This window comes from Colossoma macropomum, unplaced genomic scaffold (genome assembly GCF_904425465.1).
Source record: "Colossoma macropomum unplaced genomic scaffold, Colossoma_macropomum, whole genome shotgun sequence".
NCBI lineage: Eukaryota > Metazoa > Chordata > Actinopteri > Characiformes > Serrasalmidae > Colossoma > Colossoma macropomum.
This window is the reverse complement of record NW_023494793.1, coordinates 23,000,241-23,020,212: the sequence shown is the minus strand read 5'-3', so window position 1 is coordinate 23,020,212 and position 19,972 is coordinate 23,000,241. Positions and strand designations below refer to the sequence as shown.

Below are 19,972 nucleotides of genomic sequence, written 5' to 3'. Positions count from 1 at the left end.
GAAGCGGAAACCTTGTTGTGCCTAAAAGACAAATTCCAAAGCTAACCGGTGTGTTGGTTTATGGGGGGGATCATTCAGTGATTAATGTTACACTAAAATGGCAACAGAAAGTCTGAGATGGGAGACACTAGAGGCTTTGAAAAACTCTCCAAAGGGAAAACTCAAATACAGCCCAGACTGGGTTGAAAAGGGGGAGGTAACTGAACTTAACACTTGTTCACAGCACTTTTGAACATGCTAACGTTACCTAGCTTTTCAGCTAATTTATCGGTCAGTTTTCAAGCGGAGTTTGTATGTAGTTTTCAGAGTTTTGAAGTGGAAGCTAGCTACCTAACGTTTGTGGACTGAAATGGATGTTCACATGTGTAACTAGCTAGCAGTGTTAGAAAGCTTACCTTATCTTTTATTCAGAGCTGGGCGCTCGAGATGGGCAACATGACGATATTTTATGTTTACAAATTGCGTGCTTTTCTTAGCACGTAGAAAAACGTTCTAGAACACTGATGGATAATACTTCAACTTGCGAGTCCACTGATGATGTGTAGCTCTTGCCTTCAACTAGGTTAACATTCGACTAAATATCTATTAAACTGAACATTAAGCTGAATGAATATAATAGGTTCTAGTAAATCTAGAAAAACTTAACCTTAACTTCAACTCCAAGACTAAACTTAATCCTTAACCTAACCCTTACCAAATAGTGTAACAATGAAAGCATGTATAGATAATTTATAGGGGACTCTCAAAATAAAGTGTGATCCAACAAATGTATGCAGGATTTAAAAGAAAGCATAATTAGTTGAATTTAGAGCACTGAGAACATCGTGCAAGTATTGAATAAAGATAATCATACTCATAGGTTTTATTGCAGTTTTTATAATGTGCTACCACTAATGCACTGTGACTGTTCTTATTTATCAAACCTCAGAAAAACAAAATATTGTGATCTGCATCACCTATTGTGGAAATCTCTTCATGTATTATGTTATTTTTGTTACATTGCCCACGTATGCTAGGTACATACACAGAAAAGAATGATGTGTTGCTTAGTTATCTCACGCATTTGTTTTGAAGCACTTGGGTTAGATGCAGTAATGTAAGTTACATGGCCTCCATAACGATACTGTTGTTTCCTCAATATTAAATTGATGTAATGTCTTATTACTGTTGTCTTGACAAGTTTTTTGTAAATAACTATATTTCTCCTCAATCTTCAGGATATTCTTGCTGGCTGTAAAGAAGTTACCAGCCTATCACCTCTCTCGGGGGCTATTCTGAAGAGACTGAGTCCTCGACATCGGCTCAAAAACTGCTCTTTGGGTTCTCCTATCCGTGATACAAGCCTTGGCACGTCTGAAGATGTTCCTATCTCTAGTTCAGTTCCCATCAGTCCACACCATACACTCACCAGTCCGATCTCCCAGTCCACCTCTCTTCCACCTGCCACTACTGACAATGAGGACAGGGTAAAGTCCTTTAGCTATTTCAGTTTATTTTGATTCCATTTGTTGTTCTTTAATTTTCTATCATTATGTTGTATTATGTAGGTAAATGATGACAAACTGGAGAATTCACACTCCACGGTGGATCTCAGCCCTGCTCCCAGCAGCACTCCACCGCCAGCCATCTCCCTCCTTTCACCCAGGGCCACTCAGACGGCGGGCTGCATCTGCATTTGTGAAGAAACACATCGGGCTAAAGCCAAGGTAGAGCACTTTCACAAAATTACATACACAGATTGTAAGATTGTAAATAACTGGACAGTGACAGATATTTGTTCTTTTGGCTATGTACTCTAATGCACTGTGTTTGAAGTAAAACTGTGACCGATAGGTTTAATTCCAAACTGTCAGCCTTAATATGAGCCTTAATTATTAGTTGTAGGAATTACACTTGTTTCAGTTACATTTTACACATAATAATCCCAGTTTAGTGGGACAAAAGTAATCAGACAGTCTGCAGCTTAGTTGTTTATTGGCGACCTATGTTTTATTGCATCATTAGTGCATGCACAAGTTTGATGTGGTGATGCCAATGAAGAAAAGTGTCATTAAACTTGTAAATCAGAATAAATCGGTTAAAGACCTTTAAGAAATAAAAATTAATTGGATAACTTGGCAAGAGTGGACAACATGTTAAATCCACTGTGAAGTTTTTCTGAGCCAAAAAGTGATTGCCCAGGTCAAGTCAGCTGAACACTAAAAACCAAGAAGGAACTGAAAATGGTAGAAAATAATAATAATAATAATAATAATTACGATGATGATTATAATGATATTAATAATAATAATAATAGTAGTAATAATAACAATAATATTAATAATAATAATAATAATATACTTATCATTTGGTACTGCTTTGTAGACTATGCAGGCCATCATCAGTTCTCTGCACATTTGTCTTGTAGTCATTGTGTCATTTCAAATCCAGTGTGTGAGAAAATTCCCTTTGTATATTTACATATGCTTTGTATTGTAGGTGAATACTGTTGAAGACAACAAAGAATAGAAGTTGGCTCTAGGGGTTTCAGGACACAACCTAACACATTTTAGTGTTTGCTAAATAATTTTTAAAACATTTGAGCAAGAGAGGTAATTTTTTATATAAGCAACATACACTCCTCTGCTACAAATGAAAACATAAACTTTTGTTTTGAGTACCATTTTGGGTAACAGCCAAATCCAAGCATTAAAACTTAATTGTAACAGATTAAAATGAATTATAACAGATGGATGTTCTGTTTGTCGCAAAAAAATGATGCAAAGACAGATACAGTTCTTTGTTGATTGAACCAGACAAGCTTTCCGACCAAACTACATAATAAAGACGCACATTAGAAAAAATAGTGATAAATTAATGAAAAGGAGCTGTGTCAGACACTGGTAAATTTATTTTTGACCACAACATAGAACAGCAAATATCACCACAATAAAATTGAAGTAGATTTAAATTACAAGACATCTATAATACAATTTTGATCAATCTGTGTAAAATTAAAAAATTCTCTTAGCATTTCTATTGGGTGGCTTTGTTATAGTACTAACCCTGTTATTTTAGCCTGGCTAGCTGTTACTGTGACTAGGCTGTATGCTTCAAAATGGTGCTAGATTACAGCCACCAAAATGGTGACTGAAGTAATGTAGTTGTGGGTTCTGTGTAGTCGAACAAAATTAATAATGAAAAAAGTTACTTTCATTGTCCAAAAACAAACCTCATGATGAATCTCCGGAAATGCCCCTTTTTGCTGTGAAAATCTGCAGATGATGTTGCAATGGTAATACAAAAACATTACCAAAGACACGAGTGGACCTGTTTTACAGTGTAAAAAATTGATGTTGCGCTTGTCTTAGTTTGTGCCCTGCGTTCCCCTATACCACAAAACCACATTGCATGTTAAATTACTAAACATTTAAATTATACATTATACAATACCTGATGATGATGATGATGATGATTGATTGAATCATGTGACTTTCTCTTCTCACAGGCAGAACTAAGCCTGAGGCAAGAGTTGCAGGAGCGACTCGTGGCTACCGTAGCCAGTCGAGAGTTGGAACAACTTAAACGCTTTGAAGAGTTCATGGAGCTGAAGCAGAGGCAGGAGTATCAAAGCATGAGGGACATGATGGAAAAGGAGTATGTGCTCTCTGTACTGTTTCTCACTTCACTCTGGAGTGTGGTCATTTCCAATGTATTTTTTACATAGCTTAAATTTTGTTGTCTCGTTTTTAAAAGGACGCAGGAAAGCCTTGGACGGCAGGAGAAGCTGAAAGAAGAGCACAGACACAGAATGAAAGTAAGGATTCTCTTCGTTTTAGCATAATTTGTCCCTTATCCTTAATTGTTTTTTCTAATTCAAAGCCAGTCTAGAGCTATGATGAAAATAGCAAACCTGTTAACTATGACAAGGCAATGGCAAGTTTTGAGAAGTTTCTTTGATCATTACTGACATATAGGCCTCCAGATTGCTAACATTTGAACAGGAGCACAGTGACACAGACACGATGGTGGAAGATTCGGTATTGTAATTGTTAGCATACTTCATTGGTACAGTTATTGCATATCTATAAATAACTTGATGTAATATTAACTACAATGATACAAGTTCATCTGGTGAAAATTCGGCATCCAAAAATCCAGTTGAAATTTGCACTAAAATAACAAAAGAATCAAAAAAGTCAAAGTAAAGGCTCATAATTATACGCAGCAGAAGTTTGACTCAAATTGAGTGTCAGCTCAAGTGTCAAATAATTACATTTAAATGTATTCTAGTATTAGAAGTAACTGCTTGCTGTTTTATCTTCACTCTCTTAAGGACCAAGAAGCACAGATATTTGTGATCTTTTTTTAATGATGTCGAAAAATTACGTTAGTGCTGAGATTATGTTTAGTAGGAGTGTAGATCTTTAACTTCACAACAATTTTACTTAATTAAAATAATTTCGGAACTATCTGGTGCAACATTAAATTTCAGAATCCACTGTAGTTTAATTAAATAATTTTGGTATGACATGGTACATTTTTAAAAAATGAGCGAATACACATGTGATCAGAGGAACTCATTAAAAGTAGTGGAGATATATTTAAAAAATGTATATACATTGCTTTTATGTTAAAAAAAAAGACAGTTTTGTTGTTCCTCTTTTAAAAATAATTGCAAACTTCCTGAATAGTATGACATCAACTATAATCTGTTCTGACATGCCAGAATCAATGCAGTTGAATTGCCACCTTCGGATCAATGCCCCTGATATTTGACTTTGCTTTGTCAGATCCTGAACCTGCGTCTGCGGGAAGCGGAGCAGCAGCGTCTGCGGGAGGCAGAGCTTGAAAAGCAGAGACAGGTGGAGGGCAGAGAGAGGCTAAGAGCACTCAATGCCATCCAAGAGGAAGTGCTTCAACTGAATCAGCTCCTGGAACCCGCATCTGCCACACAAACGGGCCTCACCCTCGATCACACGTCCTATATCACCCGTGGCAACCAGCTGTGTTCACAAGTCTCAGAGGTGGTGCGCACCACGGCAGAAGTGAGTTGTCATATTCTTCTGCTCAGTGATAACAATTTTCACTTAAATGCTCTAGCAGCATTTTCACTGTCCCTGCTCCCAAAATGAAGTATTGCTGTTAATGGGCAGTGCATTCATAAATTAAGTTAAAATCAAATATAAAAAATTGAATAAATATATGTTCTTTAATTTATCTTTTAATTTTCTTTACAAACAGTTCAGTTTACATCTGTAGTTGTAGTGCTATGACCAGAGTCGTTTAAATTTTTTCCCGTTTGGATTCATTTTTCTTTACTTGAAAACACTGTCTGCTCTTTAGAGGTCTGTTTGAATGATGAATGGACCAGTTGAAATTATCCAAAATCACTGAGTAAAATCTTCTTCTTCTAAGAGTTTACTATGATGTGACATTTTCAGATATACAAGGTTTCATTACTACACACACATGTGTGTATATACATATGGGTGTAGGTACATATTGTAATGTCTGTAATGCAAATATAGCCAATTTATTTACTATCCAAACAACCAATTTCATTTCATGTAATAACTTTGTGATGTAGCATTTAAAGGCATTAATCTTCAGACATCTGGTAACTACCCCCACCGCTGTGAACAATTCTAACTCAGAAAGTTTCTTTAGAACAGGGCATTTTACAGCAAAACACTCTGAATGACCAGAAATTTTGAAAAATCAAAGGAACTCCCCTTGAAACTGTATGTACTGTGCAGGGTCAGTTTCCAAGTGTGGAGGACATGACTGTGGCAGAGCGGGCACTACAGGAAATGAGAGCACTGCTCAGAGCCATGCAGGAGGAGATGGCTCAAGCTCAAGAGAGGAAGAAGAAGGAGCAGGAGGAAGAAGAGGAGAGAAAGAAGCAGGCAGACTTAAAAGCTCTACAAGAGGAGCAGAAGAAGAGTGCAGCATTGTCTGCTAAGGAGAAAGCTAGAAAGCAAGGTAGCATGACGGAAACATTTTATAATAGTCTAGTCAATTCAAGTGGTCTTTGTCATTCTTCAGTATAATTTATATATATCGGAATAAAATGCCATTTCTCTCTAAAATCATAGAAGGCACACATGCACCATTGTCACCAAATAGCACGTTCTCTAACTGCCTTCTAAATAACATTACTTACAATTTCTACTTGCCAGGTCTGCAGACTAGAGCTGAAGACAGCACCTTGAAATGGTACAAAGAGCTACAGGACATGGCCAGCCAGTGCGCTCAGGCATTTGAAGATCTGAATAACTCAAAAGATATGCAGGTCAACTTTCTGCCTTTAATTTAATGGATTAATGCTGCTATGTAAATCTGTATCTATGTAATCTTACAGAATTATTGAACATATTAAAATAATAGTAATTATGTACAAGGATTTAAATTTTGTGCATTTGTGCAGACAAAGAAATTGAAAATGGAACTCCAGAAGGCTGCAACAATTCCTGTGAGCCAGATCTCCAGCATTTCAGGTGAGTTTACTCCTTCTTATTCAAAAACCCATGAGGTTTAGGCCATGCTATTTTCTGCCATCTCTGCCTCATTACAGAAATAAGAGGAAATACTTCTTTAAAACCCTTAGATCACCAGTCATCACATCCCTGTCTTAACAGGTCTTTTTCTTTAACCTTGCCTGACATTTAGGTTCTCAGTTGAAGGAAATCTTCGACAAGATTGACAAATTGTTATCAGGGCGGCAAATCGTGTCTAGTGGGAAGTCAGTGTCCACGTCTCAGCATCCCCATGGGCTGGAATTTGTTAGCTATAAATTAGCAGAAAAGTTTGTGGTAAGTTGGTGTCTTTTGTTAACTTATTTGGTGTTTTTAGTTTGTATTATTTACCTGACGTTTGACTGAAAGAGGAAAATGAGTTTGTACACAAATTACAGTATCTTGAATGAAAATGTACATAGAAACAAGGAGAGGAAGAGGTGGCGTCTCATCATGAGGCAGCATTCCCTATAGCGGTGGTGGCCTCAGGAGTTTGGGAGCTGCATCCTAAAGTTGGAGACCTCATCTTAGCCCACCTTCACAAGAAGTGTCCTTATGCTGTTCCCCACTACCCGCCTATGAAGGATGGCACCACTATGGAAGAGTATCAGAAGTAAGGATATATCACAAAACTGTGATTTCATCAAATTTAGGTATTTTCATAAGCGTTGTTTGCTTGGCAGAGCTGTACAGCAAGTTCTACAGACATCCATTTTCTAAAGGAATAAATAGTCAAATCGGTTACTTTGGTCATTTTGTGAAGTGTTCGCCCTGCTATATCTGCAATGATCAAATGTAAGTCCTGTTAATGTGAAATGGATACATCTAGGAGCAACAACAGTTTAGCAACATTGTAGTAGACCACACAAACTTACACCAAGTGCTGACAAGCTTAACGCTTTAAAATTTCAAATCCTCTGTTGCATCACTCACTACAGAGTTCTGAACTGCCTCTGGAAACATCAGTGCAGTAACTGTGAGTTGGGAGCTGCATGAAGATGAGTTTCATGGCAGTGCTTAGGTAAAGTTTTTTGGAGGCAAGATGGTTTGGGGCTGTTTTTTAGGGTTTTGGCTCAGCTCCATAGTTCCAACTGAAGGTAATGTTAATGCTACAGCATCCAACGACATTTCAGACAATTACGTGCATCCAACTTTGTGGCAACAGTTCAGAGAAGGCCCTTTTCTGTTCCAGCATGACTGAGCCCCTGTGCAAAAAGTGAGCTCTATAAAGACATGGTTTGATGAGTTTGGTGTGGAGAAACTCTAGTGGCCTGCAGAGAGCCCTGACCTCAACCCCACTGAACACTTTTGGGATGAATTGGAATGTCGATTGCAAGGCCTTCTTGTTCAACATCAGTGCCTGACCTCACAAACTTTTGGCCATATAGTTTACCTACCGAGAGATTTGTATGCAACACGAAATGTTTGGCTAGTATTTAATTTGAAAACTGTCATGAATTGTAGAATTTGTGTTTTTTATATTCTTGCTTGGGTTCTGTTCTGTTTTAATTTTTTTTGTAGTTTATTTCACTTTATTTTGCTGCGTGTGGGGGGAAAAAAGGCTCAACGCCTGTTTTCCGAATACCACACTGCTTCTTTGCTATATCTGTGGCCCGCTGCCTCTCTGATCACTCAACCTGTATGAACTTTATAATCTAATAGCATTTGTACCGAAATGAAAAGCAAGATGTGCTGTATTACTTATGTCACAAAGAAGTAGCATACCTGAAACAGGCTTTAAGTACCAGAACGTATTTCGTTTTTGCCTCTAAAATTGATCCGGGGTGTGTTGGTGCAAAACAGTTTGCATTTTAAATCCTTTACTCAGATGAAATGTGTCTTGCCTTGTAGGATTCTAGGATATCGTGTGGATGACTCAGGTGTGGAGGGACAGGACAGCTTTTTGAAGAGGATGTCTGGGATGATCCGACTGTATGCTGCTATAATACAGATGAGATGGCCTCATAGCAACAAACAAGTGGTAATATTTGCTTACATTATATTATGTATAAAAATACTCATTTCATTTTGATGTGGGCTGATCTTTCTCTGTGTAACATGCCTTTACAGCCTGATGTTCATGGACTCAATCACGGCTGGCGCTGGTTGGCACAGATGCTGAACATGGAGCCTCTTGCTGATGTTACTGCAACTCTTCTGTTTGACTTTCTGGAGGTAAAAAAGTCACTTCAGAAAACACTGAAATTCATGTACTCCCCATATTTATCCCCTGTGGTGATGATGCTTTCTTGCCATCTCTGTTTTGGCATATACAGGTTTGTGGAAATGCTCTTTTGAAACAATATCAAGGGCAATTCTGGAAACTTATGCTGCTCATCAAAGACGAATACTTTCCCAGGTACATCCATTACCATGTATATTCCTTGACTATCATTACTAATTTTATAGTGACAGAAATGAACAGATGTTCAAATGAAAACAAATCAACTTCCTTTGCTAAGAATGTGGAGAAACTGTTCCTCAGGAACATAATGCATTCAGTCAGTACTTATTTATGCTTGGAGCCTTTAGTTTCCCACTTAATATTTTATATTTACTGGGAAACTCATATTTCAAAATGGGTGGACTAATTACATTAAGTGATTTAAAAGTTTCTTGATGTTCAGCATTTGCTGCTGCGCTACAAAGACCGTACTGTTGACTTTGGTGCAGTTCCACATGCTGAACATGAAGAACTTTAAAATTCATAGACAAATTTGATGCTCCCAGTCTTATACTACATTAAACTTTTTCGAAACAATGATGGTACTAAGCTTGGTCTTGATCCGCCTCTTCCATTTCTTTCAGGATTGAAGTGGTCACCAGCACTGGTCAAATGGGCTCAGTAACTAGACTTAAGCAGTTTCTGGAGGTAAGAAACCTTTATGACACCACTCTCTTTGTCTTAAATTCAATACTGGGAGTGGCTCATTTATACTTTCACCACAGAATGCTACTACATGCTGGGTAAGATTAAACTAAGATTAAACATTTAGAAATTCATAATTTCTTTGATTTGATATACCCTATAAAGTATTAAAAAGAAAACCAGAGTCAGAAATCAAATAGAAGGATTGTAAAATTTAATCATCTCAGCAGGTCAACAAGTTTACATAAACATAACTTTACACGTGGAGGTGCATTGTGGCCTAAAACTAATATTCAGTGTTTTGTCATGTAATGCTAAGTGTTCTGTAGTGCTGTAGTGCAGCACTGCATCCCTGTATTGTAGAGGCTAATACAGCTGTGATATTTGACTTTCTAGCAGAAACATTAGCTTTCTGGCTTCTGTTTAAAAAAAAATAAATAAATTGTAAACACCCTGAACTCAAGTATCAGCACTAAAGCACTTGTAGTGTTTCAGAAGATCCCCCCTCTGTCAAGGTAAATCATCAGAATGGGTTTTTTCTAGCCCTTACCAGGGATTCTCATTCTATAGACTATTGCGAAACTGCTGTAAGAGGTGAGTAGGCCATTTTATGTGTAGCATTTTGGCCAGAGTGCCCCTTTTAAAAGCTTAAAAAAAGTTTAAAAATAGTATAAAAAAAGAAATCAGCAGACGAGAGCTTGTGCGCAAGAGAGATGCAAGGTAGAAGTAAGTAACTCAACACAGTATATGAATGTAAAGAATGTATGCAAATAAACAGTAATTGTGCAGTAAAATGTGCAGAAGTGTGTTCCATAGGGGATGGTATTCAGGTGCCTAGACTTTTGCATTTAACCATAAATAAACAGAAAGTCAAAGTTTTATTAATCACATGTACAATATGCCAAGGAAATCTGTACATTAAAATGCTTCAGATGACACTCAGACAACACAATTTATACAGAGGAGAATAAAACAATTTATAAAAAACTATACATACATAAATACAACTTAATCAACTACTAATCTGGCTAATAATGAAGACAAATGTGGGGACAAATGTATAGGTCTGAAGCTGACATAACTATTGTAGTGCAAAGAGAGAGGACTATCTCCAAATAGCATTACAATATAAATATGCGTTAAAACATTTACATGCAGGATAAGCAGTGACAGTGTATGTATAGCAGTGTCTGTAACTATAAAGTATCATGAAGAACAAAAATTGTCCATGAATTGGCAAGTGAAAAAAAGTGACAGGTAAGGAGAAAAGCAGCAATGACCGTACAGTACGTAGGTATATTATACACACCTGCGTACATTACATAGATAATGTCATTGGTTACGTTCTGTCCACAAATTTAGTTTTCATCATATATATCCTAACAACATCTGCAACAGTCACTCTTCAGTCAGGCCTATTGCCTTGAGTAATTTCAACAAATTCAGCTTTCATCCAGTTTTACAGTGATGGAAGTAACGAGTTCGACTTCTATAGGTCACACTGTCACATCTGATAAGATAGCCTAGAGATGTGAGTAGGCAAGTCCTTATCTCATATTACAAGGAACAGTCACCTTCCAAGCACCATGATGACTGTGAAGAGAAGAAACACCACGTAAACATAGCACAGGCCTCACAGAGACACAGAGCCAGATGAATATATTCTTAAAAAAAAATCTGTACTATAAAGATGTAAATTTGATTACAAGGGTTAAACTGTTCTGTGCCTTTTTACTAATATACTGTTGTTCACAAGGTGTCTGGCTTTATGGAACATGTACCATACTAATGTTTCCCTTTCTTTCTGGGTTAGAACGCTTTACGAAACAAGCAGATAGATCCACCCAAAGGACAACTGACCTCAGCTTTCTGGAGATCCTGATGGTTGGACTTGACTATATTTAGTCCCAACACTATACTTCATGGAACATGATGAATCTGTACATGCTGTTCACATTCAGCCTTCATCCTATGTATGATTTACATAAAATAAGGCATGGCTTGAAAAATGAAGCTCTGTTTAGGCATATTTGGTAGCAGGATCAAATTATGGATCTTGCCCCTTGATAGGCATATTCTAGATCAGTTTTATTTTTTCATTTTGTTTTGTATATGAAAGCTTTTTTAAATTATTTCTGTCTGAGTTTGCTTTTATTTTTATTTTTTTTTATTCAGAGCCAGGGCCCTTTAATTGCTGTTATGTTTGGAGGAAGCCATCAGTTTTTAAACTAATCTGATCTGACAAAGTTTTTAGTTTGTGGACACCGAATGTGCTCATGTAATTATGAATCATGGTGTGAGCCTCACTGTAGGATGTTGTCGCTGATGGAATGTGGAGCCTCTTTGTATGCGCTCATGGAGAAATTAATTGTACATCCATGTGTATATCTATAGTGATTAAACGTGTACAAAGAGGACAAACTTTATTCTATTGTGTCACTCTTGTTTTATGCAGATGTAACCAAGGAGGGGGGGCTGTAAGGGAACAATATCTGTTGTGATGTTTGGAGAAATTTAAAGGGCACATATCGTGCAAAAGCAAATGTTTCTGTGAATTGTTTTAATAAGAGTTTGATGTAGTATTTTTGATTTTTTTTATGTATTCTGTGTTCTGAAAAGTTTACAAGAAAAGTCATTGAGTGTTTTAACGTGAAATGCCCCATTCTAGTGAAGAATTGCTCACAGTGGTGGTGATGGGAACCAGATGTCTGAATAATACCTCTAAAAGGTACCTCACTGAAAGTTACATGAAATAATTGAGTACTCTGCCTGATGCCTGAGACATTGTTTTTCGATAACTTTGTGATGAGGTTTGGCCTAAAATGCCTTTTTATACATATTCATGTGAGATGGATACATCATCATTGTAAGGCAAAATAGTCCCCAAAGAAAACGGTTCTCAGATTTACCACTATTTTACCATTCACCACAACTGAAAATAAATCCAAATCAGAAAGTTTCTCTACAATGCATTATTGTATATCATACTTAGTTAACGTTTCAACAACTAAATTATGTAGAAATTTTGAAAAAAAAAATCGTGGAATTCTCCTTTAAAGTCACAGTAACAAAAACTGAAGGATATAGGTTGCAAAATAGTAATATAAAAAGTAATTATGGCCGTTTTTGGTACATAAACCCACACAAATCTCATAAGTGGGCCTCAGTGGAAAAAGTACGGTTGAAATGTAGGATGTGTGCCCTTTAATGCTAAACTTTGGTTGCAAAGACACACAAAGTAGGGGCGGGCGGATTAATATTGAAATATTGATGCTTCTGATCCTGACAGTTTTTTTTTCTTTTTTGAGAATCAATCCTCACGTGAAAATATTGATACTAGATGTTTTCTGTAAGCAGTAAAGTTAATATATTTTTATTAAACTTATGGTACAAATGTGTCTTTGAAAAAAGTGACAATGTGTAGAACAGGGACTACTTTTCCTTCCGCCCTCTCCTGCCCACGCATACTGGCACAGACAGGCATACGAGACGCAGTCAGCGCGCTTTAATCACATTTTTCATATTTTCTTTGTGTAGCAGAAAGGTGCTATACACCGATCATCCATAACATTAAAACCACCTTGTATCTTGACTCATTGTCCGTTTTATCAGCTTCACTTACCATATAGGTGCACTTTGTAGTTCTACAATTACAGACTGTAGTCCATCTGTTTCTCTGCATAGTGTACTTAGCCCCTTTTACCCTGTTCTTAAACGGTCAGGACCATATATATATATATATGTGTGTGTGTGTGTATTACATTTTTTCTGTGTTTCACTGTAGAAATCATAAAGAATCCCATTCTCTCTTTTCAAAAAAAGTCTTAAAGTATCAGTGTCAGTATCGGGATATTAAACTCGGGAGAGCGAGAATAAAGTCCTCCCACCTTTAGGCGGCAATATTTCATTCGAGTTTTTTTTCCTTGCTCTTAACTGTCCGGCAGTTTGGGCCGGGTGGCGCTACACGACCACCGTTTCTGTTCTCATTTCTTATGCGAATCAGTTCGTATCTGTTTCCTGTATTTCATTAATTTTCACAGAGGTTTAATGAAACTCTTTGTCTGGTGGCTCAGAGACGCCCCCTCTCTCTTTCTCTGCAGTTTCCTGGTAAACAAAGCGCGGACACTCTGCCACCACACGGTCTGAGTCGACCGACTTCAGCGACCGTCTAAAGACATGCTCTCAGTGAGGAGACCATTCACAGCAGACCACTTAATAAAGTTGCACGCGGCGCTCTGGATCGTCCCGCTAGCCGCAGTGTTGTCTCAGAAGGCGGGTTTTTGCCGAGGCTGCTCCAGCTCGGAGGGTTTGCTCCTGTGCAGGTCCTGCGGTCATGAGGTGGCTTTGGAGAAAGACCTGAGTTTCGTCCCGAGTCGCCTGGCGCTCTCTCACCGGAACAACACCCGTGATCGGAGAGCGGAGGATCACCGTGCAGCTCTTCGAAAACCCTCAAGGATTTCAGTTCGAGGTGATCACGTTTAAAAAGGCAGACGTGTTGAAGCACTGGCCGGCGGATAAACACTTCACCTGGTTTCCAGGTTTTTCCTGGACTGTAGCCACCTGTCCGCGATGCAAAACACACCTAGGTGGGCTGAGTATTGAAACATTAACGGGTTATTAAACTGATGACTCTTTGAATGTATTTATTTACATATTGTATGCTGAGTGGCACATTCTACACTCTTAAACAAAATGGTTCTTTATTAAAGGGAACAGTCCTATTTAGAACCATGAGTTCCATTTCATGCTTAAATAGCCCTTTGCATGGTGAAATGGTTCTTCAGATTGATGGAGAATGATGTTGTATAATGGTGTTGTATAATGTTATTTTGTTGTTAGAACTCTTCCATTGCTAAATAGAACAATTTTTTAAAAGGTTCTATATAGAACCATATATTACATTCTCCATCTATCTGAGGAACCATTTCACCATGCAAAGAACTATTTAAGCATGAAATGGTTGTATATAGATCTATTCCCTTTACTAAAGAACACTTGAATAATAATTTTTACAGTATAGCATCACACATGCTTTGTTACATCTGGGGAAAAAAAAGGGGAAAACCATATTCAAGTATAGCTTTCTAGGAACTCCATTATCGAAATGCATGTAATGTAACTGAGAAAAGTCCTGTATGATTTATTTGTTCTAAAACCATCTTTGTGTCTTTTCAGGCTGGGCGTTTCAACCGAGCGACTGGCCTCAGACAGTGACGAGACAAGACTTTGAGAACTCAGATCAAACTTTTGTAGCACTCATTGTTCAGAGATTACTGCAGGAACAGTTTGCATCCAGCCTCCTGATGACTCCAAACTCTTTCAGAAGTTGACTAATCAAACTTTCAAAGTTTTAATCTTGAACAATGTTACTCTTTCTGACCAAAGGGCTTAATGAAAATAGAAAAGCTTAAAAAGTCAATTTGACAGGAAGGCAGAAAATGCACTCTGAACAGGGTCAGACTGGACCCCCCCTCAAAAAACAAAAAAACAAAAGATAAGTCTTTTTTCTGTACAAAGTGTTGCTTTTTTTTCACCTTAGCTATTACAGTTGGAAAAGTCTCAAACATGGTGTTCACATTAAGTTTTATTTTAAACAAAGCAAACTCAACAGCTAATTTTCTCCTGTGAGAAGTATAAGGTTAGTAGAACATACACCACACAAAACTTAACCAAGGCAGTGGGGGGCCAAAATTTACAAGCATGATAATTTTTTTAGGGTTTTTTTTTTTTGGATTTTATTTTTTTTCTTTATCAAAAATGTCATTTCAAATCTGATGAATGTCTGTAAAACAAGACAAAATTTAAAAAAAGGACTCCAAATGGTGTCCAAGTACCCTCTTTCCTCCCTCAGCCCTCACTGAGACTTAGCCCTCCTGAACTGACAAAGGTTACAGAGGGGACAGGAATGAGCTTGTGATTAATCTGTTGCTGAAACCACAACCCAGAGGAAAAACAAAACAAAAAGAGAGTAATAAAATAAAATTAATCATTAACAGGTTGTAACGCCATGAGTAAAGTAACAAAGCCGTGAAGGAGGATGCTAGAACTAGCACATCACTACGCACCATGGCTTTTGTTCATTTAACCACACAAACAGGAAGAATTATGCATATACATTTATATATATATAAAAAAAAAAAGAAATTGCTATTTGCAAGTCTACTTCCAGACAGCGTGCTGCTGATACTACAGTGTGTTTTGTTTTTTTTTTACCTCGAAATGTACTTGGGAATTGAGATGTTAAATGCCACATTGGCAGTATTTTGCAGTCAGTTTATTGTGAGAGTCTGTTCTTGGGGGTAGGGGGATGTCAACATGGCACTGTCAGGATAAAGGACAGGAGATGGAGCACAAAATAAACAACTGAGGAGGGGAAGGGAAAAAAAATTATCATCTTGCTCCCAAAAAATTCGCCAAAGAAGCAGGTGGGTTGTGGGGGGACAGGGCCAGGTAAAGATGGATTATGCTCAATGTTTTCCTCTTCAGTCATCCTCTCCATCATCATCCTGCAATGAGGTGAAGGGCATTAAGATTTTAAAGTACCATAACCCTTTTCAAAAGCATAATTTATAAAATTCAGATTACAAATTACACCACATAGCTATTAAGTGCAGGATTTCAGGGTCAGTGCTTCACAGCTTTAAAACAGTATTACAGATAAATGAAAATCTCAGTCCAATCTAAAATTACCTCCCCATCATCGTCCTCCTCCTCTCCATCTTCCTCCCCCTCTTCATCTATGTCCTCCAGACCCTCCTCATCCTCGTCCTCATCTTCCCCCTCACCTTCTTCATCTTCCATGTCTGGGACCTGCAGGCAAAGTAAGATAGTGTTTTCTCATTCAGTTGACAAGAACCGTCTCGCTTATTTTTACACAAAATTAACAAACCTACAGACTCAGAACATGAATAGTAGCAAAACTAGCAACGCTCACCAGGTAGTACTGCAGGGGGTTGGGCCAGATGTCGTCCTTTATAACCTCACCCAGTTCATCTGCTCCTGAATCAGAGTGGTCGGTAAACCAAGTGAAAAAGCTCTCTGGCTCTTCATGTTGCCTCTTCTTGCCTGCTTTACTCTGAGTTTGGCTGGGGCGATTTGTGAGGTCCTTCAGGGGAACAAGGAATTATATTCTTAACACCACATATGTAGTATTTGAGAGTAAGTAAGGTAAAACAGCTTTAAACTATGGCTATGGCAATAAACGCCACTCGCACCTTTCCTGGTTTCCATTTGATCTCTGTTGACTTTGGGGTTGGGTCTCCACTTTCATTCAGGTGAATTTCTTTGGAAAGGACTTTGTTTTCAAAATACATGTTTTCGTCAAAGTACTGCAAAACAAAAGCAATAAACAGCAAATTAAGATTAAGGAATGGTCATTCAGATTCATTAGATCCAAAGCCAAAATTAAACAGGAAACTAGACTGAATTATCAAAAACTACACTTTGACAGATGTGTAATACTTACAAAATCTATTCTGTAGCCTGATTTTATGTCTTCAAACTCTGTTACTTCCACCCTGGTCAGATAGTGAAGTGCCTCTTCATCTTCCTCACCAAGCAGAGCAGAGACTAGTGACAGAGGGCAGAAAGTTGAGATTTTGTTTCTATGATTAATCAACTTCAGCTTGAGGTACGTACGAATATTACAGGACATTACATTACATGGACATTATAGCCTTTAAGGTCTATGATTATTGCTTGCTTACCTTGTGGATGGTTCACAAATGTAGTAACCCAAAAGTTGGGAATTTTGGCAATGAGTTCTGACCTCTTCTGAAAGAACGGCTGGCGAAGCTTGTTGTATTTCTGCTCAACTTTGAGGATCTCCTCGCTGGCCTGTTCATTCAGTCTACAATGGGCAATTTAAATGTTAGCAAAACAGGCGTTTTACATACACAGTGTGTAACATTTACACATCAAATAAACGTGACTTGCCTGTCAATTTCATTCTGTACTTCATCAATGTGCTCGATGGCTTCCTGTTGCTCTTTTTCTAAAGATGCAAAAAGAGATGAACAAAGTTATAACAAAAGGAAAAGTACAGATTGAGATTATCTTTCCTTCAGTTACCTCATAACAACAACAATAATAATAATAATGATAATAATAATAATTCTTCATGTTTATTCATCTAAACCAATATACATTTCCACAACGATTGTCAGCAGCTACACTACAAGCAGTCAAAGTTAACGTTAAAGTTGCAAAGAGAGGTTAACTTACTAACTCGCATCCCGCAGTCACGGTCACAAAGACTTTTTTCGCAATTTTGGCCTTCACTGCGTTTCTCTGGGCACAAACAGGCTAACAAACTAACGAATATGACTCGTTAAGGATGTTCTCGACTGAAAACAGCTGTCCTGCTGTCTGTCCGCTCTGTGAGGAGAGCTGAGTGCGGAGCTGAGACGCCGCTTCCTGCTCCTCAGGCCGCGTGGTTTAAATGTGCGGAGCCTCACTCAGCTCTCCTGCCCCTGTACTCTCTTCAGCGGCTTTTCAGAACAATGTTCCGCAGGCCCGGTCCCCCACCCGCTCACACACGACCACCAGAATACACCGACAGAAGTCGGGGCTGTTTTAGAGCGGACTGAGGATTATTCCCTCCCTCATCTAAGCGCATAAACGACAATTAGCACGCAAAGCTAGCTAAGCTGTGTACATCATGGCGGAGACGGCGCTAGCCCACAACAACAATAAAGTAGCGCAGCGCCTCGATGATTCATTCAGCACAGCGCGCCTTTCTTTAGCTCCGGCCTCTGGCCGAACAGCGCGGTGGAACCACAACACGACGGGCCGCGGTCCCTGCAGCGCCAGAGAGTCGTGCAAATCGAAATTAACAAGTCATGCACAGGACACACATCACCATTGTAGCGGCGCCGTTAGCTTGTAGCGGCTAGCCAACATGGCCTCCGCCGCCGGTGCCTTCCTCCGCTCAGGAGCGCTCACAGCATCCAACCAGGCGGCGACTGCAGCCAATCATAACCTCATACAGCACGCGGCGAGCGGGGTAAAAATCACACACAGTCCGCGGCCCTGCGTGTGTGAGCGAGCGGGCGCACAAACCTTCGGGAAAGTAGAAAGAGAAAGTGAAAAATGGCGATGCTGAGCGAGGCCCTCGCTCCTTACCAGAGGTCTCGTCCGCTCCGTCGTGGTTCGAGTTCAGCTCCTTTTTACTCACTTTGGCCGCCGAGGCAGACATGATGCCGCTGTCTCACCAAAAGTACTTTCGGCGAAGACTCACCAAAACTTCTATGAGGTAGAGAAAGCCTCCTTTTAACGGGGAAAGTAGCGCGCCGAAATGTGCTGCGCTCCTCCGCACAACTTACAGCGAGGAAACGCGAATACACACTCACACACACACACACGCAAGCGCGCGCACACAATTGTAGCAGCAGACACACTAAGCGACTACACTCACGCGCTCTCTTTCGGAGAGAACGCGCCCCGCACACAAGCCGAACATAAGCCCCGCCCCTTTCCAGAACAACCTACGGAAATCGGCGCTCGCGCTTCGTCTCTGCAGCCTGATTGGCGCGCGCCACGGATTGACAGCTGTGTGGAACTCCCACGAAAAGGGCGGGATTCGACGGGAACGAGAACATTTTAATGTCCGAGTTTATTTTACACAGCGGTGACAAACAACTTTTTTATATAAGGATGAAAATAATTTAATTACATCATTTGTCTGGATCAGTGGTGTCCAAACTTTTCATCACTGCAAAACAGTGCAGTGTTTGTAGTGGGCCGAGGGCCAAAAAGACAACAAAACATAAAAATGAAGGTGTTTTAAATCGAGTTTTTTAAAATGTAGACATATTTTATAACATTATACTATATTTTGTTAGTAGAACATGTCAAACATGACAATTCTTAAAGGAAAAAAGATTTTAATAAATTAAATATAGTATCAAAAAGTGTTCTCTCGTTGAATTGGGGGGGCTTCCTGTGGGCCACACTTAAGCAGCCCTGGGGGCTATTTCACAGGGCAAGTTTTCTTTATCCAGATAACTTAAGCCCAAAGTTCAGGATTGTCCAATATGAATGTCCCTCAGTCCTTATGTTATTGCATATGCTTGACTTTGGGCTTAAGCTCTCTGGCTAATTGAGAAATCTTGCTTGGTGAAATACCCCTTGAACCAGATTTTAAACAAACTGTCATATGGTCTTCACTCCTAATGTTAACATGATTATGGGATCTTGGGGTATTTCACAAAGCAAGATTTCTCAGTTAAAGGGAAAATTTAATCTCTAAGTGAAGATTGTCCAATAGGAATATCTCTTACCTCTTCTCCTAATGGACAGATTTACCTTTGAACTTCATGTATGTGGTTAACTGAGAAACCCTATTTTGGGAAATACTCCTGTTATTGTAATATTATGGAATTTAAATGAACACAAGTTATTGCGTGGAAGCCATTTTGTTTATAGAGGTTTCATGGCTTTACGAACGGTGGGAACTTCATGAACAATCTGACTTTTCTTATCAGATTGGTATCAAGCCAGTCACCAAAGTGTGGTGACTCACTAAGTCAGCAAGTGTAAAATCTTTGGATAACTTGCAGCTCCATCCTAATATTCACTGGTCTAGCCTCCCTATTGGCAAAAGACT

General features: G+C 38.8%; 3 protein-coding genes across 3 annotated transcripts; 2 read left to right on the top strand and 1 right to left on the bottom strand.

Moving 5' to 3' along the window:
• The first annotated feature begins 11 nt into the window (after positions 1 to 11).
• Positions 12 to 12,403, top strand: gle1 (GLE1 RNA export mediator). Its single transcript, XM_036578874.1, has 16 exons — positions 12 to 196; positions 1,218 to 1,466; positions 1,548 to 1,706; positions 3,488 to 3,636; positions 3,736 to 3,796; positions 4,773 to 5,027; positions 5,739 to 5,964; positions 6,162 to 6,274; positions 6,410 to 6,479; positions 6,652 to 6,794; positions 6,920 to 7,110; positions 8,349 to 8,478; positions 8,568 to 8,672; positions 8,774 to 8,856; positions 9,306 to 9,369; positions 11,180 to 12,403. The coding sequence occupies exons 1-16, from the start codon at positions 98 to 100 to the stop codon at positions 11,246 to 11,248; spliced, it is 2,166 nt and encodes a 721-aa protein (XP_036434767.1). The 5' UTR covers positions 12 to 97; the 3' UTR covers positions 11,249 to 12,403.
• Positions 12,404 to 13,286: 883 nt separating this feature from the next.
• si:ch211-51h9.7 (uncharacterized protein LOC558400 homolog) lies at positions 13,287 to 15,496 on the top strand. Its single transcript, XM_036578873.1, is given in 3 exon segments — positions 13,287 to 13,770; positions 13,772 to 13,952; positions 14,542 to 15,496. Coding segments are annotated over 3 exon segments (564 nt in total). The 5' UTR covers positions 13,287 to 13,542; the 3' UTR covers positions 14,697 to 15,496.
• A 42-nt stretch (positions 15,497 to 15,538) lies between these two features.
• Positions 15,539 to 18,803, bottom strand: seta (SET nuclear proto-oncogene a). The gene is made up of 8 exons (XM_036578872.1): positions 18,490 to 18,803; positions 17,302 to 17,359; positions 17,073 to 17,215; positions 16,832 to 16,935; positions 16,581 to 16,694; positions 16,301 to 16,471; positions 16,057 to 16,176; positions 15,539 to 15,872 (listed from the first exon to the last, which is right to left on the bottom strand). The coding sequence occupies exons 1-8, from the start codon at positions 18,560 to 18,562 to the stop codon at positions 15,849 to 15,851; spliced, it is 807 nt and encodes a 268-aa protein (XP_036434765.1). The 5' UTR covers positions 18,563 to 18,803; the 3' UTR covers positions 15,539 to 15,848.
• Between the last annotated feature and the right edge of the window lie 1,169 nt (positions 18,804 to 19,972).